General features: G+C 45.6%; 1 protein-coding gene across 1 annotated transcript in view; it reads right to left on the reverse strand.

Moving 5' to 3' along the window:
• LOC121180128 (xaa-Pro dipeptidase-like) overlaps positions 1 to 27,795 on the reverse strand; it is a 104,187-nt gene that overhangs the window by 70,806 nt on the left and 5,586 nt on the right. Inside the window, exons 6-11 of the mRNA XM_041035287.1 lie at positions 27,679 to 27,740; positions 27,253 to 27,297; positions 25,707 to 25,782; positions 25,067 to 25,113; positions 24,446 to 24,514; positions 23,887 to 23,964 (exon numbers count right to left, since the gene is read on the reverse strand). Coding sequence (XP_040891221.1) covers positions 23,887 to 23,964; positions 24,446 to 24,514; positions 25,067 to 25,113; positions 25,707 to 25,782; positions 27,253 to 27,297; positions 27,679 to 27,740 — 377 coding nt within the window. The remainder of the gene's footprint in view (positions 1 to 23,886; positions 23,965 to 24,445; positions 24,515 to 25,066; positions 25,114 to 25,706; positions 25,783 to 27,252; positions 27,298 to 27,678; positions 27,741 to 27,795) is intronic.

Consider the following 27,795-nt stretch of genomic DNA (forward strand, 5'->3'; position numbering starts at 1 on the left):
TTGATCATCATGGTCTTGAGGTGAGGTCCACCAGATATGAAGTTGATCGGGTGAAATCCCTAGCACGAGTTCATCCGCATACCAATGGTGGAAAGCACTCAAATTTGGCCGCCAAAAATAAAATGGCTGACTTCCTGCTGGGTTGAGGTCATGGTGTCAAGAGACTTTTTTGTGCGTCCCGAAGTGTTCTTTATGTGTACTGATTTTCATCTTTGTATTCCAAAAAAACCCATATGGAGAGGGGTATTTTAAATCTTCAAGGGGGCGCCGTTGAGCCATTTTGCCCCGCCCAATTACAAAAACCCCATCAGAGTCTAGGACCAGCCCCCAAGAACGTGTGTATGAATTTTTATGATCATAGGAGGTGGTTAAGGTCATTACAAATCCAAACGTAATTTCACGGCGAGGGATCGTCAGTTGCCGCGCCGCCACACAGATGCCATTGCATCCAGCTTCACGGCCTTTATAATGTAGCTTCACCAAGTAGTTGGGAAGGTTGTAGAGCAGAAACCAAGCCGATGGTGTCAACTATTAAGGAGCAGTACACTTCAGAGTAAAAATAGGTCATTTCCTGTTACCAGCAGGGGACGCCACGAGTAAGGCGGGAGTTTGACATATGGAGGCGTTCAGGGCAGAGCCCTGATCATGCTCATAAAGTTTGAAGATGTTTGGATAAAGTATGTGGACGTGAGAGCCATTCAAAATGTCATGGCAAATTCACCAAACGCCACCAAACTTTGGCGGGCCACAGAGGCCACGCCCTTTAACTTAGAGAAAACTCTGTGATAACTTTTGATCATCATGGTCTTGAGGTGAGGTCCACCAAATATGAAGTGGATCGGGTGAAATCCCTAGCACGAGTTCGTCCGCATACCAATGGTGTAATTCGCCAAAATCGCCAACTTCCGACCACAATGGCGGACTTCCTGTTGGGTTGAGGTCATGGTGTCAAGAGACTTTTTGGTGTGTCTCGGTATGATCAACATGTGTACCAATTTTCATGCACCTATGACAAACTAAGCCCAATGGGAGGGGGGTTTTGAAAATTTCAAGGGGGCGCTGCGGAGCCATTTTGCCCCCCCCATTTACAACGACCACAAAATATCAAATTTTTCACCAGACCTGATGAGTGTGCAAAATTTCAGGCGTTTTAGAGCATGGGAAGGGGTTGAAAAATGCAGTTGTTTGGGAGGACAAATAATAATAATAATAATAATAATAAACATTAGAATTACAATAGGGCCTTCGCACCACTCGGTGCTCGGGCCCTAATAATAATAATTAAAGCTGCAAGCAGCGATGACGGGCCCTCGCACCCCTTGCGACCCGCCGGAGTCGCAGCCGGCGCAGCCAAGAGTACCAGAGGCCTCCTATGTCCTCTCCTCTTCTCCCCAGTACACGTCATAGTACAAACAGGTTATTTCCTGTTACCAGCAGGGGGCGCCACGAGTAAGGCGGGAGTTTGACATATGGAGGCGTTCAGGGCAGAGCCCTCATCATGCTCATGAAGTTTGACGATGTTTGGATAAAGTATGTGGATGTGAGAGCCATTCAAAATGTCATGGCAAATTCACCAAACGCCATCGAACTTTGGCGAGCCACAGAGGCCACGCCCTTTAACTTAGAGAAAAGTCTCTTATAACTTTTGATCATCATGGTCTTGAGGTGAGGTCCACCAGATATGAAGTTGATCGGGTGAAATCCCTAGCACGAGTTCATCCGCATACCAGTGGTGGAAAGCAGTGAAATTTGGCCGCCAAAAACAAAATGGTCGACTTCCTGCTGGGTTGAGGTCATGGTGTCAAGAGACTTTTTTTTGCGTCTGGAAGTGTTCTTTATGTGTACCGATTTTCATCTTCATACTCCAAAAAAACCCATATGGAGAGGGGTATTTTAAATCTTCAAGGGGGCGCCGTTGAGCCATTTTGCCCCGCCCAATTACAAAAACCCCATCAGAGTCTAGGACCAGCCCCCAAGAACGTGTGTATGAATTTTTAGGATCATAGGAGGTGGTTAAGGTCATTACAAATCCAAACGTAATTTCACGGCGAGGGATCGTCAGTTGCCGCGCCGCCACACAGATGCCATTGCACCCAGCTTCACGGCCTTTATAATGTAGCTTCACCAAGTAGTTGGGAAGGTTGTAGAGCAGAAACCAAGCCGATGGTGTCAACTATTAAGGAGCAGTACACTTCAGAGTAAGAATAGGTCATTTCCTGTTACCAGCAGGGGACGCCACGAGTAAGGCGGGAGTTTGACATATGGAGGCGTTCAGGGCAGAGCCCTGATCAAGCTCATGAAGTTTGAAGATGTTTGGATAAAGTATGTGGACGTGAGAGCCATTCAAAATGTCATGGAAAATTCACCAAACGCCATCAAACTTTGGCGGGCCACAGAGGCCACGCCCTTTAACTTAGAGAAAAGCCTTGAATAACTTTTGATCATCATGGTCTTGAGGTGAGGTCCACCAAATATGAAGTGGATCAGGTGAAATCCCTAGCACGAGTTCGTCCGCATACCAATGGTGTAATTCGCCAAAATCGCCAACTTCCGACCACAATGGCGGACTTCCTGTTGGGTTGAGGTCATGGTGTCAAGAGACTTTTTGGTGTGTCTCGGTATGATCAACATGTGTACCAATTTTCATGCACCTATGACAAACTAAGCCCAATGGGAGGGGGGTTTTGAAAATTTCAAGGGGGCGCTGCGGAGCCATTTGGCCCCCCCCATTTACAACGACCACAAAATATCAAATTTTTCACCAGACCTGATGAGTGTGCAAAATTTCAGGCGTTTTAGAGCATGGGAAGGGGTTGAAAAATGCAGTTGTTTGGGAGGAATAATAATAATAATAATAATAATAATTAAAGCTGCAAGCAGCGATGACGGGCCCTCGCACCCCTTGCGACCCGCCGGAGTCGCAGCCGGCGCAGCCAAGTACCAGAGTCCCCCTATGTCCTCTCCTCTTCTCCCCAGTACACGTCATAGTACAAACAGGTTATTTCCTGTTACCAGCAGGGGGCGCCACGAGTAAGGCGGGAGTTTGACACATGGAGCTGTTCAGGGCAGAGCCCTCATCATGCTCATAAAGTTTGAAGATGTTTGGATAAAGTATGTGGACGTGAGAGCCATTCAAAATGTCATGGCAAATTCACCAAACGCCACCGAACTTTGGCGAGCCACAGAGGCCACACCCTTTAACTTAGAGAAAACCCTTTAATAACTTTTGATCATCATGGTCTTGAGGTGAGGTCCACCAGATATGAAGTTGATCGGGTGAAATCCCTAGCACGAGTTCATCCGCATACCAATGGTGGAAAGCACTGAAATTTGGCCGGCAAAAACAAAATGGCCGACTTCCTGCTGGGTTGAGGTCATGGTGTCAAGAGACTTTTTTGTGCGTCCCGAAGTGTTCTTTATGTGTACTGATTTTCATCTTTGTATTCCAAAAAAACCCATATGGAGAGGGGTATTTTAAATCTTCAAGGGGGCGCCGTTGAGACATTTTGCCCCGCCCAATTACAAAAACCCCATCAGAGTCTAGGACCAGCCCCCAAGAACGTGTGTATGAATTTTTATGATCATAGGAGGTGGTTAAGGTCATTACAAATCCAAACGTAATTTCACGGCGAGGGATCGTCAGTTGCCGCGCCGCCACACAGATGCCATTGCACCCAGCTTCACGGCCTTTACAAGGTAGCTTCACCAAGTAGTTGGGAAGGTTGTAGAGCAGAAACGAAGCCGATGGTGTCAACTATTAAGGAGGAGTACACTTGAGAGTAAAAATAGGTCATTTCCTGTTACCAGCAGGGGATGCCACGAGTAAGGCAGGAGTTTGACATATGGAGGCGTTCAGGGCAGAGCCCTGATCATGCTCATAAAGTTTGAAGATGTTTGGATAAAGTATGTGGACGTGAGAGCCATTCAAAATGTCATGGCAAATTCACCAAACGCCACCAAACTTTGGCGGGCCACAGAGGCCACGCCCTTTAACTTAGAGAAAACTCTGTGATAACTTTTGATCATCATGGTCTTGAGGTGAGGTCCACCAAATATGAAGTGGATCGGGTGAAATCCCTAGCACGAGTTCGTCCGCATACCAATGGTGTAATTCGCCAAAATCGCCAACTTCCGACCACAATGGCGGACTTCCTGTTGGGTTGAGGTCATGGTGTCAATAGACTTTTTGGTGTGTCTCGGTATGATCAACATGTGTACCAATTTTCATGCACCTATGACAAACTAAGCCCAATGGGAGGGGGGTTTTGAAAATTTCAAGGGGGCGCTGCGGAGCCATTTTGCCCCCCCCATTTACAACGACCACAAAATATCAAATTTTTCACCAGACCTGATGAGTGTGCAAAATTTCAGGCGTTTTAGAGCATGGGAAGGGGTTGAAAAATGCAGTTGTTTGGGAGGAATAATAATAATAATAATAATTAAAGCTGCAAGCAGCGATGACGGGCCCTCGCACCCCTTGCGACCCGCGGGAGTCGCAGCCGGCGCAGCCAAGAGTACCAGAGTCCTCCTATGTCCTCTCCTCTTCTCCCCAGTACACGTCATAGTACAAACAGGTTATTTCCTGTTACCAGCAGGGGGCGCCACGAGTAAGGCGGGAGTTTGACATATGGAGCCGTTCAGGGCAGAGCCCTCATCATGCTCATGAAGTTTGAAGATGTTTGGATAAAGTATGTGGACGTGAGAGCCATTCAAAATGTCATGGCAAATTCACCAAACGCCACCGAACTTTGGCGAGCCACAGAGGCCACGCCCTTTAACTTAGAGAAAAGCCTTTGATAACTTTTGATCATCATGGTCTTGAGGTGAGGTCCACCAGATATGAAGTTGATCGGGTGAAATCCCTAGCACGAGTTCGTCCGCATACCAATGGTGGAAAGCACTGAAATTTGGCCGCCAAAAACAAAATGGCCGACTTCCTGCTAGGTTGAGGTCATGGTGTCAAGAGACTTTTTTGTGCGTCAGGAAGTGTTCTTTATGTGTACCGATTTTCATCTTCGTACTCCAAAAAAACTCATATGGAGAGGGGTATTTTAAATCTTCAAGGGGGCGCCGTTGAGCCATTTTGCCCCGCCCAATTACAAAAACCCCATCAGAGTCTAGGACCAGCCCCCAAGAACGTGTGTATGAATTTTTAGGATCATAGGAGGTGGTTAAGGTCATTACAAATCCAAACGTAATTTCACGGCGAGGGATCGTCAGTTGCCGCGCCGCCACACAGATGCCATTGCACCCAGCTTCACGGCCTTTATAATGTAGCTTCACCAAGTAGTTGGGAAGGTTGTAGAGCAGAAACCAAGCCGATGGTGTCAACTATTAAGGAGCAGTACACTTCAGAGTAAAAATAGGTCATTTCCTGTTACCAGCAGGGGACGCCACGAGTAAGGCGGGAGTTTGACATATGGAGCCGTTCAGGGCAGAGCCCTGATCATGCTCATGAAGTTTGAAGATGTTTGGATAAAGTATGTGGACGTGAGAGCCATTCAAAATGTCATGGCAAATTCACCAAACGCCACCAAACTTTGGCGAGCCACAGAGGCCACGCCCTTTAACTTAGAGAAAAGCCTTTGATAACTTTTGATCATCATGGTCTTGAGGTGAGGTCCACCAGATATGAAGTTGATCGGGTGAAATCCCTAGCACGAGTTCATCCGCATACCAATGGTGGAAAGCAGTGAAATTTGGCCGCCAAAAACAAAATGGCCGACTTCCTGCTAGGTTGAGGTCATGGTGTCAAGAGACGTTTTTGTGCGTCAGGAAGTGTTCTTTATGTGTACCGATTTTCATCTTCGTACTCCAAAAAAACCCATATGGAGAGGGGTATTTTAAATCTTCAAGGGGGCGCCGTTGAGCCATTTTGCCCCGCCCAATTACAAAAACCCCATCAGAGTCTAGGACCAGCCCCCAAGAACGTGTGTATGAATTTTTATGATCATAGGAGGTGGTTAAGGTCATTACAAACCCAAACGTAATTTCACGGCGAGGGATCGTCAGTTGCCGCGCCGCCACACAGATGCCATTGCACCCAGCTTCACGGCCTTTATAATGTAGCTTCACCAAGTAGTTGGGAAGGTTGTAGAGCAGAAATGAAGCCGATGGTGTCAACTATTAAGGAGCAGTACACTTCAGAGTAAAAATAGGTCATTTCCTGTTACCAGCAGGGGACGCCACGAGTAAGGCGGGAGTTTGAAATATGGAGGTGTTCAGAGCAGAGCCCTGATCATGCTCATGAAGTTTGAAGATGTTTGGATAAACTATGTGGACGTGAGAGCCATTCAAAATGTCATGGAAAATTCACCAAACGCCACCAAACTTTGGCGGGCCACAGAGGCCACGCCCTTTAACTTAGAGAACAGCCTTTGATAACTTTTGATCATCATGGTCTTGAGATGAGGTCCACCAAATATGAAGTGGATCAGGTGAAATCCCTAGCACGAGTTCGTCCGCATACCAATGGTGTAATTCGCCAAAATCGCCAACTTCCGACCACAATGGCGGACTTCCTGTTGGGTTGAGGTCATGGTGTCAAGAGACTTTTTGGTGTGTCTCGGTATGATCAACATGTGTACCAATTTTCATGCACCTATGACAAACTAAGCCCAATGGGAGGGGGGTTTTGAAAATTTCAAGGGGGCGCTGTGGAGCCATTTTGCCCCACCCATTTACAACGACCACAAAATATCAAATTTTTCACCAGACCTGATGAGTGTGCCAAATTTCAGGCGTTTTAGAGCATGGGAAGGGGTTGAAAAATGCAGTTGTTTGGGAGGAATAATAATAATAATAATAATAATAATAAACATTACAAAAACAATAGGGCCTTCGCACCACTCGGTGCTCGGGCCCTAATAATAATAATAATAATAATAATAATAAACATTACAAAAACAATAGGGCCTTCGCACCACTCGGTGCTCGGGCCCTAATTAAAGCTGCAAGCAGCGATGACGGGCCCTCGCACCCCTTGCGACCCGCGGGAGTCGCAGCCGGCGCAGCCAAGAGTACCAGAGTACTCCTATGTCCTCTCCTCTTCTCCCCAGTACACGTCATAGTACAAACAGGTTATTTCCTGTTACCAGCAGGGGGCGCCACGAGTAAGGCGGGAGTTTGACATATGGAGGCGTTCAGGGCAGAGCCCTCATCATGCTCATGAAGTTTGACGATGTTTGGATAAAGTATGTGGATGTGAGAGCCATTCAAAATGTCATGGCAAATTCACCAAACGCCATCTAACTTTGGCGAGCCACAGAGGCCACGCCCTTTAACTTAGAGAAAAGTCTCTTATAACTTTTGATCATCATGGTCTTGAGGTGAGGTCCACCAGATATGAAGTTGATCGGGTGAAATCCCTAGCACGAGTTCATCCGCATACCAGTGGTGGAAAGCAGTGAAATTTGGCCGCCAAAAACAAAATGGTCGACTTCCTGCTGGGTTGAGGTCATGGTGTCAAGAGACTTTTTTTTGCGTCTGGAAGTGTTCTTTATGTGTACCGATTTTCATCTTCATACTCCAAAAAAACCCATATGGAGAGGGGTATTTTAAATCTTCAAGGGGGCGCCGTTGAGCCATTTTGCCCCGCCCAATTACAAAAACCCCATCAGAGTCTAGGACCAGCCCCCAAGAACGTGTGTATGAATTTTTAGGATCATAGGAGGTGGTTAAGGTCATTACAAATCCAAACGTAATTTCACGGCGAGGGATCGTCAGTTGCCGCGCCGCCACACAGATGCCATTGCACCCAGCTTCACGGCCTTTATAATGTAGCTTCACCAAGTAGTTGGGAAGGTTGTAGAGCAGAAACCAAGCCGATGGTGTCAACTATTAAGGAGCAGTACACTTCAGAGTAAGAATAGGTCATTTCCTGTTACCAGCAGGGGACGCCACGAGTAAGGCGGGAGTTTGACATATGGAGGCGTTCAGGGCAGAGCCCTGATCATGCTCATGAAGTTTGAAGATGTTTGGATAAAGTATGTGGACGTGAGAGCCATTCAAAATGTCATGGAAAATTCACCAAACGCCATCAAACTTTGGCGGGCCACAGAGGCCACGCCCTTTAACTTAGAGAAAAGCCTTGAATAACTTTTGATCATCATGGTCTTGAGGTGAGGTCCACCAAATATGAAGTGGATCAGGTGAAATCCCTAGCACGAGTTCGTCCGCATACCAATGGTGTAATTCGCCAAAATCGCCAACTTCCGACCACAATGGCGGACTTCCTGTTGGGTTGAGGTCATGGTGTCAAGAGACTTTTTGGTGTGTCTCGGTATGATCAACATGTGTACCAATTTTCATGCACCTATGACAAACTAAGCCCAATGGGAGGGGGGTTTTGAAAATTTCAAGGGGGCGCTGCGGAGCCATTTGGCCCCCCCCATTTACAACGACCACAAAATATCAAATTTTTCACCAGACCTGATGAGTGTGCAAAATTTCAGGCGTTTTAGAGCATGGGAAGGGGTTGAAAAATGCAGTTGTTTGGGAGGAATAATAATAATAATTAAAGCTGCAAGCAGCGATGACGGGCCCTCGCACCCCTTGCGACCCGCGGGAGTCGCAGCCGGCGCAGCCAAGAGTACCAGAGTCCTCCTATGTCCTCTCCTCTTCTCCCCAGTACACGTCATAGTACAAACAGGTTATTTCCTGTTACCAGCAGGGGGCGCCACGAGTAAGGCGGGAGTTTGACATATGGAGCCGTTCAGGGCAGAGCCCTCATCATGCTCATGAAGTTTGAAGATGTTTGGATAAAGTATGTGGACGTGAGAGCCATTCAAAATGTCATGGCAAATTCACCAAACGCCACCGAACTTTGGCGAGCCACAGAGGCCACGCCCTTTAACTTAGAGAAAAGCCTTTGATAACTTTTGATCATCATGGTCTTGAGGTGAGGTCCACCAGATATGAAGTTGATCGGGTGAAATCCCTAGCACGAGTTCGTCCGCATACCAATGGTGGAAAGCACTGAAATTTGGCCGCCAAAAACAAAATGGCCGACTACCTGCTAGGTTGAGGTCATGGTGTCAAGAGACTTTTTTGTGCGTCAGGAAGTGTTCTTTATGTGTACCGATTTTCATCTTCGTACTCCAAAAAAACCCATATGGAGAGGGGTATTTTAAATCTTCAAGGGGGCGCCGTTGAGCCATTTTGCCCCGCCCAATTACAAAAACCCCATCAGAGTCTAGGACCAGCCCCCAAGAACGTGTGTATGAATTTTTAGGATCATAGGAGGTGGTTAAGGTCATTACAAATCCAAACGTAATTTCACGGCGAGGGATCGTCAGTTGCCGCGCCGCCACACAGATGCCATTGCACCCAGCTTCACGGCCTTTATAATGTAGCTTCACCAAGTAGTTGGGAAGGTTGTAGAGCAGAAACCAAGCCGATGGTGTCAACTATTAAGGAGCAGTACACTTCAGAGTAAAAATAGGTCATTTCCTGTTACCAGCAGGGGACGCCACGAGTAAGGCGGGAGTTTGACATATGGAGGCGTTCAGGGCAGAGCCCTGATCAAGCTCATGAAGTTTGAAGATGTTTGGATAAAGTATGTGGACGTGAGAGCCATTCAAAATGTCATGGCAAATTCACCAAACGCCACCAAACTTTGGCGGGCCACAGAGGCCACGCCCTTTAACTTAGAGAAAAGCCTTTGATAACTTTTGATCATCATAGTCTTGAGGTGAGGTCCACCAAATATGAAGTGGATCAGGTGAAATCCCTAGCACGAGTTCGTCCGCATACCAATGGTGTATTTCGCCAAAATCGCCAACTTCCGACCACAATGGCGGACTTCCTGTTGGGTTGAGGTCATGGTGTCAAGAGACTTTTTGGTGTGTCTCGGTATGATCAACATGTGTACCAATTTTCATGCACCTATGACAAACTAAGCCCAATGGGAGGGGGGTTTTGAAAATTTCAAGGGGGCGCTGCGGAGCCATTTGGCCCCCCCCATTTACAACGACCACAAAATATCAAATTTTTCACCAGACCTGATGAGTGTGCAAAATTTCAGGCGTTTTAGAGCATGGGAAGGGGTTGAAAAATGCAGTTGTTTGGGAGGAATAATAATAATAATAATAATAATAATAAACATTAGAAAAACAATAGGGCCTTCGCACCACTCGGTGCTCGGGCCCTAATTAAAGCTGCAAGCAGCGATGACGGGCCCTCGCACCCCTTGCGACCCGCCGGAGTCGCAGCCGGCGCAGCCAAGAGTACCAGAGGCCTCCTATGTCCTCTCCTCTTCTCCCCAGTACACGTCATAGTACAAACAGGTTATTTCCTGTTACCAGCAGGGGGCGCCACGAGTAAGGCGGGAGTTTGACATATGGAGGCGTTCAGGGCAGAGCCCTCATCATGCTCATGAAGTTTGACGATGTTTGGATAAAGTATGTGGATGTGAGAGCCATTCAAAATGTCATGGCAAATTCACCAAACGCCATCGAACTTTGGCGAGCCACAGAGGCCACGCCCTTTAACTTAGAGAAAAGTCTCTTATAACTTTTGATCATCATGGTCTTGAGGTGAGGTCCACCAGATATGAAGTTGATCGGGTGAAATCCCTAGCACGAGTTCATCCGCATACCAGTGGTGGAAAGCAGTGAAATTTGGCCGCCAAAAACAAAATGGTCGACTTCCTGCTGGGTTGAGGTCATGGTGTCAAGAGACTTTTTTTTGCGTCTGGAAGTGTTCTTTATGTGTACCGATTTTCATCTTCATACTCCAAAAAAACCCATATGGAGAGGGGTATTTTAAATCTTCAAGGGGGCGCCGTTGAGCCATTTTGCCCCGCCCAATTACAAAAACCCCATCAGAGTCTAGGACCAGCCCCCAAGAACGTGTGTATGAATTTTTAGGATCATAGGAGGTGGTTAAGGTCATTACAAATCCAAACGTAATTTCACGGCGAGGGATCGTCAGTTGCCGCGCCGCCACACAGATGCCATTGCACCCAGCTTCACGGCCTTTATAATGTAGCTTCACCAAGTAGTTGGGAAGGTTGTAGAGCAGAAACCAAGCCGATGGTGTCAACTATTAAGGAGCAGTACACTTCAGAGTAAGAATAGGTCATTTCCTGTTACCAGCAGGGGACGCCACGAGTAAGGCGGGAGTTTGACATATGGAGGCGTTCAGGGCAGAGCCCTGATCAAGCTCATGAAGTTTGAAGATGTTTGGATAAAGTATGTGGACGTGAGAGCCATTCAAAATGTCATGGAAAATTCACCAAACGCCATCAAACTTTGGCGGGCCACAGAGGCCACGCCCTTTAACTTAGAGAAAAGCCTTGAATAACTTTTGATCATCATGGTCTTGAGGTGAGGTCCACCAAATATGAAGTGGATCAGGTGAAATCCCTAGCACGAGTTCGTCCGCATACCAATGGTGTAATTCGCCAAAATCGCCAACTTCCGACCACAATGGCGGACTTCCTGTTGGGTTGAGGTCATGGTGTCAAGAGACTTTTTGGTGTGTCTCGGTATGATCAACATGTGTACCAATTTTCATGCACCTATGACAAACTAAGCCCAATGGGAGGGGGGTTTTGAAAATTTCAAGGGGGCGCTGCGGAGCCATTTGGCCCCCCCCATTTACAACGACCACAAAATATCAAATTTTTCACCAGACCTGATGAGTGTGCAAAATTTCAGGCGTTTTAGAGCATGGGAAGGGGTTGAAAAATGCAGTTGTTTGGGAGGAATAATAATAATAATAATAATTAAAGCTGCAAGCAGCGATGACGGGCCCTCGCACCCCTTGCGACCCGCCGGAGTCGCAGCCGGCGCAGCCAAGAGTACCAGAGGCCTCCTATGTCCTCTCCTCTTCTCCCCAGTACACGTCATAGTACAAACAGGTTATTTCCTGTTACCAGCAGGGGGCGCCACGAGTAAGGCGGGAGTTTGACATATGGAGGCGTTCAGGGCAGAGCCCTCATCATGCTCATGAAGTTTGACGATGTTTGGATAAAGTATGTGGATGTGAGAGCCATTCAAAATGTCATGGCAAATTCACCAAACGCCATCGAACTTTGGCGAGCCACAGAGGCCACGCCCTTTAACTTAGAGAAAAGTCTCTTATAACTTTTGATCATCATGGTCTTGAGGTGAGGTCCACCAGATATGAAGTTGATCGGGTGAAATCCCTAGCACGAGTTCATCCGCATACCAGTGGTGGAAAGCAGTGAAATTTGGCCGCCAAAAACAAAATGGTCGACTTCCTGCTGGGTTGAGGTCATGGTGTCAAGAGACTTTTTTTTGCGTCTGGAAGTGTTCTTTATGTGTACCGATTTTCATCTTCATACTCCAAAAAAACCCATATGGAGAGGGGTATTTTAAATCTTCAAGGGGGCGCCGTTGAGCCATTTTGCCCCGCCCAATTACAAAAACCCCATCAGAGTCTAGGACCAGCCCCCAAGAACGTGTGTATGAATTTTTAGGATCATAGGAGGTGGTTAAGGTCATTACAAATCCAAACGTAATTTCACGGCGAGGGATCGTCAGTTGCCGCGCCGCCACACAGATGCCATTGCACCCAGCTTCACGGCCTTTATAATGTAGCTTCACCAAGTAGTTGGGAAGGTTGTAGAGCAGAAACCAAGCCGATGGTGTCAACTATTAAGGAGCAGTACACTTCAGAGTAAGAATAGGTCATTTCCTGTTACCAGCAGGGGACGCCACGAGTAAGGCGGGAGTTTGACATATGGAGGCGTTCAGGGCAGAGCCCTGATCAAGCTCATGAAGTTTGAAGATGTTTGGATAAAGTATGTGGACGTGAGAGCCATTCAAAATGTCATGGAAAATTCACCAAACGCCATCAAACTTTGGCGGGCCACAGAGGCCACGCCCTTTAACTTAGAGAAAAGCCTTGAATAACTTTTGATCATCATGGTCTTGAGGTGAGGTCCACCAAATATGAAGTGGATCAGGTGAAATCCCTAGCACGAGTTCGTCCGCATACCAATGGTGTAATTCGCCAAAATCGCCAACTTCCGACCACAATGGCGGACTTCCTGTTGGGTTGAGGTCATGGTGTCAAGAGACTTTTTGGTGTGTCTCGGTATGATCAACATGTGTACCAATTTTCATGCACCTATGACAAACTAAGCCCAATGGGAGGGGGGTTTTGAAAATTTCAAGGGGGCGCTGCGGAGCCATTTGGCCCCCCCCATTTACAACGACCACAAAATATCAAATTTTTCACCAGACCTGATGAGTGTGCAAAATTTCAGGCGTTTTAGAGCATGGGAAGGGGTTGAAAAATGCAGTTGTTTGGGAGGAATAATAATAATAATAATAATAATAATAATAAACATTAGAAAAACAATAGGGCCTTCGCACCACTCGGTGCTCGGGCCCTAATTAAAGCTGCAAGCAGCGATGACGGGCCCTCGCACCCCTTGCGACCCGCGGGAGTCGCAGCCGGCGCAGCCAAGAGTACCAGAGTCCCCCTATGTCCTCTCCTCTTCTCCCCAGTACACGTCATAGTACAAACACGTTATTTCCTGTTACCAGCAGGGGGCGCCACGAGTAAGGCGGGAGTTTGACATATGGAGCCGTTCAGGGCAGAGCCCTCATCATGCTCATGAAGTTTGAAGATGTTTGGATAAAGTATGTGGACGTGAGAGCCATTCAAAATGTCATGGCAAATTCACCAAACGCCACCGAACTTTGGCGAGCCACAGAGGCCACGCCCTTTAACTTAGAGAAAAGCCTTTGATAACTTTTGATCATCATGGTCTTGAGGTGAGGTCCACCAGATATGAAGTTGATCGGGTGAAATCCCTAGCACGAGTTCGTCCGCATACCAATGGTGGAAAGCACTGAAATTTTGCCGCCAAAAACAAAATGGCCGACTTCCTGCTAGGTTGAGGTCATGGTGTCAAGAGACTTTTTTGTGCGTCAGGAAGTGTTCTTTATGTGTACCGATTTTCATCTTCGTACTCCAAAAAAACCCATATGGAGAGGGGTATTTTAAATCTTCAAGGGGGCGCCGTTGAGCCATTTTGCCCCGCCCAATTACAAAAACCCCATCAGAGTCTAGGACCAGCCCCCAAGAACGTGTGTATGAATTTTTAGGATCATAGGAGGTGGTTAAGGTCATTACAAATCCAAACGTAATTTCACGGCGAGGGATCGTCAGTTGCCGCGCCGCCACACAGATGCCATTGCACCCAGCTTCACGGCCTTTATAATGTAGCTTCACCAAGTAGTTGGGAAGGTTGTAGAGCAGAAAACAAGCCGATGGTGTCAACTATTAAGGAGCAGTACACTTCAGAGTAAAAATAGGTCATTTCCTGTTACCAGCAGGGGACGCCACGAGTAAGGCGGGAGTTTGACATATGGAGGCGTTCAGGGCAGAGCCCTGATCAAGCTCATGAAGTTTGAAGATGTTTGGATAAAGTATGTGGACGTGAGAGCCATTCAAAATGTCATGGCAAATTCACCAAACGCCACCAAACTTTGGCGGGCCACAGAGGCCACGCCCTTTAACTTAGAGAAAAGCCTTTGATAACTTTTGATCATCATGGTCTTGAGATGAGGTCCACCAAGTATGAAGTGGATCAGGTGAAATCCCTAGCACGAGTTCGTCCGCATACCAATGGTGTATTTCGCCAAAATCGCCAACTTCCGACCACAATGGCGGACTTCCTGTTGGGTTGAGGTCATGGTGTCAAGAGACTTTTTGGTGTGTCTCGGTATGATCAACATGTGTACCAATTTTCATGCACCTATGACAAACTAAGCCCAATGGGAGGGGGGTTTTGAAAATTTCAAGGGGGCGCTGCGGAGCCATTTGGCCCCCCCCATTTACAACGACCACAAAATATCAAATTTTTCACCAGACCTGATGAGTGTGCAAAATTTCAGGCGTTTTAGAGCATGGGAAGGGGTTGAAAAATGCAGTTGTTTGGGAGGAATAATAATAATAATAATAATAATAATAAACATTAGAAAAACAATAGGGCCTTCGCACCACTCGGTGCTCGGGCCCTAATTAAAGCTGCAAGCAGCGATGACGGGCCCTCGCACCCCTTGCGACCCGCGGGAGTCGCAGCCGGCGCAGCCAAGAGTACCAGAGTCCTCCTATGTCCTCTCCTCTTCTCCCCAGTACACGTCATAGTACAAACAGGTTATTTCCTGTTACCAGCAGGGGGCGCCACGAGTAAGGCGGGAGGTTGACATATGGAGCCGTTCAGGGCAGAGCCCTCATCATGCTCATGAAGTTTGACGATGTTTGGATAAAGTATGTGGATGTGAGAGCCATTCAAAATGTCATGGCAAATTCACCAAACGCCATCGAACTTTGGCGAGCCACAGAGGCCACGCCCTTTAACTTAGAGAAAAGCCTTTAATAACTTTTGATCATCATGGTCCTGAGGTGAGGCCCACCAGATATGAAATTGATCGGGTGAAATCCCTAGCACGAGTTCATCCGCATACCAATGGTGGAAAGCAGTGACATTTGGCCGCCAAAAACAAAATGGCCGACTTCCTGCTAGGTTGAAGTCATGGTGTCAAGAGACTTTTTTGTGCGTCTGGAAGTGGTCTTTATGTGTACCGATTTTCATCTTCGTACTCCAAAAAAACCCATATGGAGAGGGGTATTTTAAATATTCAAGGGGGCGCCGTTGAGCCATTTTGCCCCGCTCAATTACAAAAACCCCATCAGAGTCTAGGACCAGCCCCCAAGAACGTGTGTATGAATTTTTAGGATCATAGGAGGTGGTTAAGGTCATTACAAATCCAAACGTAATTTTACGGCGAGGGATCGTCAGTTGCCGCGCCGCCACACAGATGCCATTGCACCCAGCTTCACGGCCTTTATAATGTAGCTTCACCAAGTAGTTGGGAAGGCTGTAGAGCAGAAACAAAGCCGATGGTGTCAACTATTAAGGAGCAGTACACTTCAGAGTAAAAATAGGTCATTTCCTGTTACCAGCAGGGGACGCCACGAGTAAGGCGGGAGTTTGACATATGGAGGTGTTCAGGGCAGAGCCCTGATCATGCTCATGAAGTTTGAAGATGTTTGGATAAAGTATGTGGACGTGAGAGCCATTCAAAATGTCATGGCAAATTCACCAAACGCCACCAAACTTTGGCGGGCCACAGAGGCCACGCCCTTTAACTTAGAAAAAAGCCTTGAATAACTTTTGATCATCATGGTCTTGAGGTGAGGTCCACCAAATATGAAGTGGATCAGGTGAAATCCCTAGCACGAGTTCGTCCGCATACCAATGGTGTAATTCGCCAAAATCGCCAACTTCCGACCACAATGGCGGACTTCCTGTTGGGTTGAGGTCATGGTGTCAAGAGACTTTTTGGTGTGTCTCGGTATGATCAACATGTGTACCAATTTTCATGCACCTATGACAAACTAAGCCCAATGGGAGGGGGGTTTTGAAAATTTCAAGGGGGCGCTGCAGAGCCATTTTGCCCCCCCCATTTACAACGACCACAAAATATCAAATTTTTCACCAGACCTGATGAGTGTGCAAAATTTCAGGCGTTTTAGAGCATGGGAAGGGGTTGAAAAATGCAGTTGTTTGGGAGGAATAATAATAATAATAATAATAATTAAAGCTGCAAGCAGCGATGACGGGCCCTCGCACCCCTTGCGACCCGCGGGAGTCGCAGCCGGCGCAGCCAAGAGTACCAGAGTCCTCCTATGTCCTCTCCTCTTCTCCCCAGTACACGTCATAGTACAAACAGGTTATTTCCTGTTACCAGCAGGGGGCGCCACGAGTAAGGCGGGAGTTTGACATATGGAGCCGTTCAGGGCAGAGCCCTCATCATGCTCATGAAGTTTGAAGATGTTTGGATAAAGTATGTGGACGTGAGAGCCATTCAAAATGTCATGGCAAATTCACCAAACGCCACCGAACTTTGGCGAGCCACAGAGGCCACGCCCTTTAACTTAGAGAAAAGCCTTTGATAACTTTTGATCATCATGGTCTTGAGGTGAGGTCCACCAGATATGAAGTTGATCGGGTGAAATCCCTAGCACGAGTTCGTCCGCATACCAATGGTGGAAAGCACTGAAATTTGGCCGCCAAAAACAAAATGGCCGACTTCCTGCTAGGTTGAGGTCATGGTGTCAAGAGACTTTTTTGTGCGTCAGGAAGTGTTCTTTATGTGTACCGATTTTCATCTTCGTACTCCAAAAAAACCCATATGGAGAGGGGTATTTTAAATCTTCAAGGGGGCGCCGTTGAGCCATTTTGCCCCGCCCAATTACAAAAACCCCATCAGAGTCTAGGACCAGCCCCCAAGAACGTGTGTATGAATTTTTAGGATCATAGGAGGTGGTTAAGGTCATTACAAATCCAAACGTAATTTCACAGCGAGGGATCGTCAGTTGCCGCGCCGCCACACAGATGCCATTGCACCCAGCTTCACGGCCTTTATAATGTAGCTTCACCAAGTAGTTGGGAAGGTTGTAGAGCAGAAACCAAGCCGATGGTGTCAACTATTAAGGAGCAGTACACTTCAGAGTAAAAATAGGTCATTTCCTGTTACCAGCAGGGGACGCCACGAGTAAGGCGGGAGTTTGACATATGGAGGCGTTCAGGGCAGAGCCCTGATCAAGCTCATGAAGTTTGAAGATGTTTGGATAAAGTATGTGGATGTGAGAGCCATTCAAAATGTCATGGCAAATTCACCAAACGCCACCAAACATTGGCGGGCCACAGAGGCCACGCCCTTTAACTTAGAGAAAAGCCTTTGATAACTTTTGATCATCATGGTCTTGAGGTGAGGTCCACCAAATATGAAGTGGATCAGGTGAAATCCCTAGCACGAGTTCGTCCGCATACCAATGGTGTATTTCGCCAAAATCGCCAACTTCCGACCACAATGGCGGACTTCCTGTTGGGTTGAGGTCATGGTGTCAAGAGACTTTTTGGTGTGTCTCGGTATGTTCAACATGTGTACCAATTTTCATGCACCTATGACAAACTAAGCCCAATGGGAGGGGGGTTTTGAAAATTTCAAGGGGGCGCTGCGGAGCCATTTGGCCCCCCCCATTTACAACGACCACAAAATATCAAATTTTTCACCAGACCTGATGAGTGTGCAAAATTTCAGGCGTTTTAGAGCATGGGAAGGGGTTGAAAAATGCAGTTGTTTGGGAGGAATAATAATAATAATAATAATAATAATAAACATTAAAGCTGCAAGCAGCGATGACGGGCCCTCGCACCCCTTGCGACCCGCGGGAGTCGCAGCCGGCGCAGCCAAGTACCAGAGTCCCCCTATGTCCTCTCCTCTTCTCCCCAGTACACGTCATAGTACAAACAGGTTATTTCCTGTTACCAGCAGGGGGCGCCACGAGTAAGGCGGGAGTTTGACATATGGAGCTGTTCAGGGCAGAGCCCTCATCATGCTCATAAAGTTTGAAGATGTTTGGATAAAGTATGTGGACGTGAGAGCCATTCAAAATGTCATGGCAAATTCACCAAACGCCACCGAAATTTGGCGAGCCACAGAGGCCACACCCTTTAACTTAGAGAAAAGTCTGTTATAACTTTTGATCATCATGGTCTTGAGGTGAGGTCCACCAGATATGAAGTTGATCGGGTGAAATCCCTAGCACGAGTTCATCCGCATACCAATGGTGGAAAGCACTCAAATTTGGCCGCCAAAAACAAAATGGCTGACTTCCTGCTGGATTGAGGTCATGGTGTCAAGAGACTTTTTTGTGCGTCCCGAAGTGTTCTTTATGTGTACTGATTTTCATCTTTGTATTCCAAAAAAACCCATATGGAGAGGGGTATTTTAAATCTTCAAGGGGGCGCCGTTGAGCCATTTTGCCCCGCCCAATTACAAAAACCCCATCAGAGTCTAGGACCAGCCCCCAAGAACGTGTGTATGAATTTTTATGATCATAGGAGGTTGTTAAGGTCATTACAAATCCAAACGTAATTTCACGGCGAGGGATCGTCAGTTGCCGCGCCGCCACACAGATGCCATTGCACCCAGCTTCACGGCCTTTATAATGTAGCTTCACCAAGTAGTTGGGAAGGTTGTAGAGCAGAAACCAAGCCGATGGTGTCAACTATTAAGGAGCAGTACACTTCAGAGTAAAAATAGGTCATTTCCTGTTACCAGCAGGGGACGCCACGAGTAAGGCGGGAGTTTGACATATGGAGGCGTTCAGGGCAGAGCCCTGATCATGCTCATAAAGTTTGAAGATGTTTGGATAAAGTATGTGGACGTGAGAGCCATTCAAAATGTCATGGCAAATTCACCAAACGCCACCAAACTTTGGCGGGCCACAGAGGCCACGCCCTTTAACTTAGAGAAAACTCTGTGATAACTTTTGATCATCATGGTCTTGAGGTGAGGTCCACCAAATATGAAGTGGATCGGGTGAAATCCCTAGCACGAGTTCGTCCGCATACCAATGGTGTAATTCGCCAAAATGGCCAACTTCCGACCACAATGGCGGACTTCCTGTTGGGTTGAGGTCATGGTGTCAAGAGACTTTTTGGTGTGTCTCGGTATGATCAACATGTGTACCAATCTTCATGCACCTATGACAAACTAAGCCCAATGGGAGGGGGGTTTTGAAAATTTCAAGGGGGCGCTGCGGAGCCGTTTTGCCCCCCCCATTTACAACGACCACAAAATATCAAATTTTTCACCAGACCTGATGACTGTGCAAAATTTCAGGCGTTTTAGAGCATGGGAAGGGGTTGAAAAATGCAGTTGTTTGGGAGGAATAATAATAATAATAATAATAATAATAAACATTAGAATTACAATAGGGCCTTCGCACCACTCGGTGCTCGGGCCCTAATTAGAAAAACAATAGGGCCTTCGCACCACTCGGTGCTCGGGCCCTAATTAAAGCTGCAAGCAGCGATGACGGGCCCTCGCACCCCTTGCGACCCGCGGGAGTCGCAGCCGGCGCAGCCAAGAGTACCAGAGTCCTCCTATGTCCTCTCCTCTTCTCCCCAGTACTAGTCATAGTACAAACAGGTTATTTCCTGTTACCAGCAGGGGGCGCCACGAGTAAGGCGGGAGTTTGACATATGGAGCCGTTCAGGGCAGAGCCCTCATCATGCTCATGAAGTTTGAAGATGTTTGGATAAAGTATGTGGACGTGAGAGCCATTCAAAATGTCATGGCAAATTCACCAAACGCCACCGAACTTTGGCGAGCCACAGAGGCCACGCCCTTTAACTTAGAGAAAAGCCTTTGATAACTTTTGATCATCATGGTCTTGAGGTGAGGTCCACCAGATATGAAGTTGATCGGGTGAAATCCCTAGCACGAGTTCGTCCGCATACCAATGGTGGAAAGCACTGAAATTTGGCCGCCAAAAACAAAATGGCCGACTACCTGCTAGGTTGAGGTCATGGTGTCAAGAGACTTTTTTGTGCGTCAGGAAGTGTTCTTTATGTGTACCGATTTTCATCTTCGTACTCCAAAAAAACCCATATGGAGAGGGGTATTTTAAATCTTCAAGGGGGCGCCGTTGAGCCATTTTGCCCCGCCCAATTACAAAAACCCCATCAGAGTCTAGGACCAGCCCCCAAGAACGTGTGTATGAATTTTTAGGATCATAGGAGGTGGTTAAGGTCATTACAAATCCAAACGTAATTTCACGGCGAGGGATCGTCAGTTGCCGCGCCGCCACACAGATGCCATTGCACCCAGCTTCACGGCCTTTATAATGTAGCTTCACCAAGTAGTTGGGAAGGTTGTAGAGCAGAAACCAAGCCGATGGTGTCAACTATTAAGGAGCAGTACACTTCAGAGTAAAAATAGGTCATTTCCTGTTACCAGCAGGGGACGCCACGAGTAAGGCGGGAGTTTGACATATGGAGGCGTTCAGGGCAGAGCCCTGATCAAGCTCATGAAGTTTGAAGATGTTTGGATAAAGTATGTGGACGTGAGAGCCATTCAAAATGTCATGGCAAATTCACCAAACGCCACCAAACTTTGGCGGGCCACAGAGGCCACGCCCTTTAACTTAGAGAAAAGCCTTTGATAACTTTTGATCATCATGGTCTTGAGGTGAGGTCCACCAAATATGAAGTGGATCAGGTGAAATCCCTAGCACGAGTTCGTCCGCATACCAATGGTGTATTTCGCCAAAATCGCCAACTTCCGACCACAATGGCGGACTTCCTGTTGGGTTGAGGTCATGGTGTCAAGAGACTTTTTGGTGTGTCTCGGTATGATCAACATGTGTACCAATTTTCATGCACCTATGACAAACTAAGCCCAATGGGAGGGGGGTTTTGAAAATTTCAAGGGGGCGCTGCGGAGCCATTTGGCCCCCCCCATTTACAACGACCACAAAATATCAAATTTTTCACCAGACCTGATGAGTGTGCAAAATTTCAGGCGTTTTAGAGCATGGGAAGGGGTTGAAAAATGCAGTTGTTTGGGAGGAATAATAATAATAATAATAATAATTAAAGCTGCAAGCAGCGATGACGGGCCCTCGCACCCCTTGCGACCCGCGGGAGTCGCAGCCGGCGCAGCCAAGAGTACCAGAGTCCTCCTATGTCCTCTCCTCTTCTCCCCAGTACACGTCATAGTACAAACAGGTTATTTCCTGTTACCAGCAGGGGGCGCCACGAGTAAGGCGGGAGTTTGACATATGGAGCCGTTCAGGGCAGAGCCCTCATCATGCTCATGAAGTTTGAAGATGTTTGGATAAAGTATGTGGACGTGAGAGCCATTCAAAATGTCATGGCAAATTCACCAAACGCCACCGAACTTTGGCGAGCCACAGAGGCCACGCCCTTTAACTTAGAGAAAAGCCTTTGATAACTTTTGATCATCATGGTCTTGAGGTGAGGTCCACCAGATATGAAGTTGATCGGGTGAAATCCCTAGCACGAGTTCGTCCGCATACCAATGGTGGAAAGCACTGAAATTTGGCCGCCAAAAACAAAATGGCCGACTACCTGCTAGGTTGAGGTCATGGTGTCAAGAGACTTTTTTGTGCGTCAGGAAGTGTTCTTTATGTGTACCGATTTTCATCTTCGTACTCCAAAAAAACCCATATGGAGAGGGGTATTTTAAATCTTCAAGGGGGCGCCGTTGAGCCATTTTGCCCCGCCCAATTACAAAAACCCCATCAGAGTCTAGGACCAGCCCCCAAGAACGTGTGTATGAATTTTTAGGATCATAGGAGGTGGTTAAGGTCATTACAAATCCAAACGTAATTTCACGGCGAGGGATCGTCAGTTGCCGCGCCGCCACACAGATGCCATTGCACCCAGCTTCACGGCCTTTATAATGTAGCTTCACCAAGTAGTTGGGAAGGTTGTAGAGCAGAAACCAAGCCGATGGTGTCAACTATTAAGGAGCAGTACACTTCAGAGTAAAAATAGGTCATTTCCTGTTACCAGCAGGGGACGCCACGAGTAAGGCGGGAGTTTGACATATGGAGGCGTTCAGGGCAGAGCCCTGATCAAGCTCATGAAGTTTGAAGATGTTTGGATAAAGTATGTGGACGTGAGAGCCATTCAAAATGTCATGGCAAATTCACCAAACGCCACCAAACTTTGGCGGGCCACAGAGGCCACGCCCTTTAACTTAGAGAAAAGCCTTTGATAACTTTTGATCATCATAGTCTTGAGGTGAGGTCCACCAAATATGAAGTGGATCAGGTGAAATCCCTAGCACGAGTTCGTCCGCATACCAATGGTGTATTTCGCCAAAATCGCCAACTTCCGACCACAATGGCGGACTTCCTGTTGGGTTGAGGTCATGGTGTCAAGAGACTTTTTGGTGTGTCTCGGTATGATCAACATGTGTACCAATTTTCATGCACCTATGACAAACTAAGCCCAATGGGAGGGGGGTTTTGAAAATTTCAAGGGGGCGCTGCGGAGCCATTTGGCCCCCCCCATTTACAACGACCACAAAATATCAAATTTTTCACCAGACCTGATGAGTGTGCAAAATTTCAGGCGTTTTAGAGCATGGGAAGGGGTTGAAAAATGCAGTTGTTTGGGAGGAATAATAATAATAATAATAATAATAATAAACATTAGAAAAACAATAGGGCCTTCGCACCACTCGGTGCTCGGGCCCTAATAATAAACATTAGAAAAACAATAGGGCCTTCGCACCACTCGGTGCTCGGGCCCTAATAATAATAAACATTACAAAAACAATAGGGCCTTCGCACCACTCGGTGCTCGGGCCCTAATAATAATAATAAACATTAGAAAAACAATAGGGCCTTCGCACCACTCGGTGCTCGGGCCCTAATAATAATAATAATAATAAACATTAGAAAAACAATAGGGCCTTCGCACCACTCGGTGCTCGGGCCCTAATAATAAACATTAGAAAAACAATAGGGCCTTCGCACCACTCGGTGCTCGGGCCCTAATAATAATAATAATAAACATTACAAAAACAATAGGGCCTTCGCACCACTCGGTGCTCGGGCCCTAATAATAATAATAATAATAAACATTAGAATTACAATAGGGCCTTCGCACCACTCGGTGCTCGGGCCCTAATAATAATAATAAACATTAGAATTACAATAGGGCCTTCGCACCACTCGGTGCTCGGGCCCTAATAATAATAATAATAATAATAAACATTACAAAAACAATAGGGCCTTCGCACCACTCGGTGCTCGGGCCCTAATAATAATAATAATAATAATAATAAACATTAGAAAAACAATAGGGCCTTCGCACCACTCGGTGCTCGGGCCCTAAATATGACTCAGAGACACTTGAGAGGCTGAGGAGTTTGGCATGTGGAGCCTTGGTCTGACAATGACACAACAGCTCCCCCTAAAGGAGAATGTGTAGACTTTGTGAGCGAGTTACAAACCAGCACCACAAGGTGCTTGAATCTAATAACTGCCGAAAAATTACTGTAAGCTACTCACCACATGTCTCCATCCATAGCTGTCTTGTCATTAGGAGCCCCAGCATGGCCGTAGAAGATGACAGAAGAATTATGACCTCTGGTGTGGAAAACACAATGGATGAATTAAATAGTATAACTACATGTGAATAACAGCTACACTACAAAGTGGTAATTGTACTGAATGTGACTTACATAAAGCTACTATTAAAACAGTTTTAATTAACTAGTGTATTTCAAGACAGCATCCTCCTTCATTTTTCAAGCTCTTAATTTGACCAGGAAAATGACTTGTATCCTTGACCACTAATCCCCTGGAGGTACTCATTACACATGGCCTTTAGTATGAAAAGCCAGAGCATGATTAGCAACAACCTCTCAAAATTCTTCATCCATAGTGATGCTGCCGGCTGGCAGTAACCCTTCGACAGTGAGGAAGGTGATGTACTGTTTTAGTTGTTTAGATGTGCTCAAATCCTTAAGAGTGCTGGCGTGCTACAGAAGAAAGTATGAAGAAAGTAATAAGGGTAAGAAACTAAGTCAGAAATAAAACAGGTAAAGAATTAATTGAGAAAACATACGTCCCACAGATACAGGTGTATGAGGTGTGGCGCATCCCTCCTTTGGTGTAGCAGTAGTGCTGGAATAGGCTGAAAAAAAAAAACAGTCAGAAAAAGGAAAATGAACTTCTTCAGCACAGCAGAGATCAGCAGATGGACTTTCACTGCCCTCTTCCTGACTCCATGCTTTTTAAGAATTCATTCAGCTCTCTTTCTTTAGTCATCACATGGTCAAGCATATCAATTACTTCGATGGATCTCGACAGCATCACAATGTTGTGTAGGGGAAAGTTTCCTGGCTCTGCTAACACAGTAAACGCAAAGTGTGACTGACAGCTGTTCAAAATACAGAAGAATAAACACATTAAATTACTGTACAAATTACTCTCTTTTTGTGCTTTGCTCACAGTCTCTTCTGCTTGAATTTAAAGGCTACACCCCCCAATTCTAGAAAAGTTCTGTTTTTGGTGAATCAGAAAGCGTCACTATTGATTATATTTGAAAGTCAAATAAAATAAGGACTGCTTCAATCCCCACATATACTATATCTATAACCATAGATACAAAAAAGCAGATACTATTTCTGTGTCTTGTCACCAAACATGGGCTGATACAAATCCACTGAGAAAATGAGCCACTTACCTCTCCATTTCATATTCTTTCTGTCCAGCTTTCACATGCTTCATGACCTACAGTGAAAGAGAGTGAGTCATGAGTAAATTTAAAACCCTCCATGCATGTTACACCTTGATTTCCTCTCTGACGTTTAACACCATGCAATGTATTTTCATTATTTTCTGTTAACTCAGTTTATTTGCAAAACAGCAGTCTAAGTAGGTGAACACATTCCTCTGAGTGGCTGTATTATCTGATCGTTTTTTGTGCCTTCTCCACTTCTAACATAATACTATAAAGAGTTCAAGAGAGTGTGTCCACAAGCACTTTCTGATTTGGAAGAACATTTTCTGTTTTGACTGGACACTTCTAACCTAATGTCACAGCTGAAAATCTACCAAAATGGGTGGCTTCTTGGTAATAAAGTTAAATCCTGTGCAAAAGTAAAATAATGCTTTAATGTTGCAGCTTATTGGTCAAAGGCTATCTCTGCTAACTGCTGGCCTCTAAGCTACTGGATAAAGTTTAAATTGATCCCATTTAAACAGTTTATAGCCTCAGAGGATCTTGACATCTTTGAATCCAAGCTTGAGTTTTAAATTCAATAAGATGCTTGATACATGTTGATACTTTGATTGACACCGTGTCTAACAAAGAGGGATCTCACCATTTTGTGGGCTTCACTGGAAATCCTGTTGGTGTAGCGCAGGACCTCCAGCTCCATGTCAGTCTTAATCAGACGGCTGCAGACACAGACAGAAATGAGAAGTGAGAGATCGCATTCTCCTTATCTGATCACTACACTGCCAATTTATCAATGCATGGTATGAGAAATGTACAGTCAAACAGCTTACAGAATTCATACAACTTTCATCAAGTTAAAGGAATGTAGTAATTGTGATGTGATGGCTGAAACAGAGTCATGATATTCATCTCTTTAAAATCCAAAGGATGTGATGTTTGTGTACTCTGCCTCAGTGCCTCTCCTCCACTCCCCTGCAGCGCCAACAGTGTGCAACACTAGCTAACGTTAGCTTAGAAGTGGAGCCCACTAACGTCAACAGACGACAAGCTTCCAGCACAAAATATCTCATGTTTAGAACCTGTTACTTTGCAGAGTTTATGTGCATTATCTCCAGTCTAATGTTACTCTTTGAACTCCAATCAATAACTGACGGTAGTTTAGGATTATCGTTGTCTCAACTCGCTGCCAGACCCATTTATGACAGTAACATTACTTGGCAATATAAAAGGTCTGTTCTATTATACTGAAACACTGATTTAGCAAAATGAGAAATGTGATGAGAACTATCCTATCAATAATAAAGTGTGGCAACACATTTTTAACACATTTATAATATTCCAACTAGGTCACTAACTATTATCATCCAGCAAATTTAGCTATGCTGACATTGCTGAGCCTCTGGGTGAACGCTTTCACTTTAGCGCTATGTGCTGGAGAGTCATAAATAGTCTATTGTCTCAAACCTTGGTTATAGTCAAACCATAATAAGAGTGCGACATCATCGTTTAACATGAAGCTAGTCAATCATGTTCAGTCTCATGTATCTCATATCCCTGTTTTGGCTGATGTCCAAGATGCTCACTTGCACCTACTTATGGATTATGAACATGCATTTTGACTACAAATCACCTAACAGCCACTGGTGTTATTAATAACAAGAATTTTCTGAATGTTACATATAGTACATTTAAATACAAGCTTTAAGACCATAATATAACTGGTAGCTGCACCTTAAATGGATAGAAATGAAATACATACTGGAGAGTAAATAGCACAAGGCAGTGGTAACCAGTAGTAACACTAACGAAAGTTAAATCAATCAATCAAGTCTTTCTTCCCAGGAGGTGTGCCTGAAAAGCATTCCTCCTTATTTCAGAAAATGTCAATTCATCTGGAGGGTGCAAACTCTAATGCCAAGAACAACCAGGCAAGCACGAAGTCCATTACATCTGTGCAGAATGGCTTCTGACTCTAAGAGGGAAAAAACACCTCAAAGAAAAGTCCCTGTTTCTGATTGCAGACACACAGTTACCTGACTGGGCACGTCTAATTGCCAAGGTTTGTGTATTAAAAGTAGCAGAATCTGACTGAAAAGACTTTTAGGAAATTAAGGGAGAGACTACAGTCTTTATCTGGATCTTGAGTTGACTTTGTCAATAATATTATTAAACAAAATTGAATTACTTACCATTCCACAATGACTGGGTGTAAAAGAGTGTTGTTTACTTGGAAGCTGAATAAAAATAGAACAATAAACAACAACATTATAAATATAAATGATATTTGATGCAAATGGTTTTACCTTTGAAATAAGTATGAGACTCCTTTTTCAAAGCAGTTAGGGTCAGAGTGTAGAGTAGATAAAACGTAAATATATGCAGTTAAAAAAAAGAACAAAGAACAGTGCTTAGGACAACAGTAACATTACAATTAATTGATTACTAACTAGGAAAAGTAATATTCTTTGCTTAATCACATTACATACAGAATTAGGTTAATCAGCAACAATAAGTATGCATGAGTCTGTTGTATCCTTGATGAAACAGAAAAAAAAAATAGCGCCCCTAAACAAAGTATAATTATGTTAATGCAAATAGATGCCAATTAAACATACCGACTAATTCCTTCAAAGGAGGCTTCACGGCAGATGCTCCCACTATCTGTATTTTGTCCTCGCTGCGTGAAAAAAAAACAAAAAAACAAGTGCATTAAAATGTCAATACAGTACATA

This window comes from Toxotes jaculatrix, chromosome 1 (genome assembly GCF_017976425.1).
Source record: "Toxotes jaculatrix isolate fToxJac2 chromosome 1, fToxJac2.pri, whole genome shotgun sequence".
Classification (NCBI taxonomy): domain Eukaryota; kingdom Metazoa; phylum Chordata; class Actinopteri; family Toxotidae; genus Toxotes; species Toxotes jaculatrix.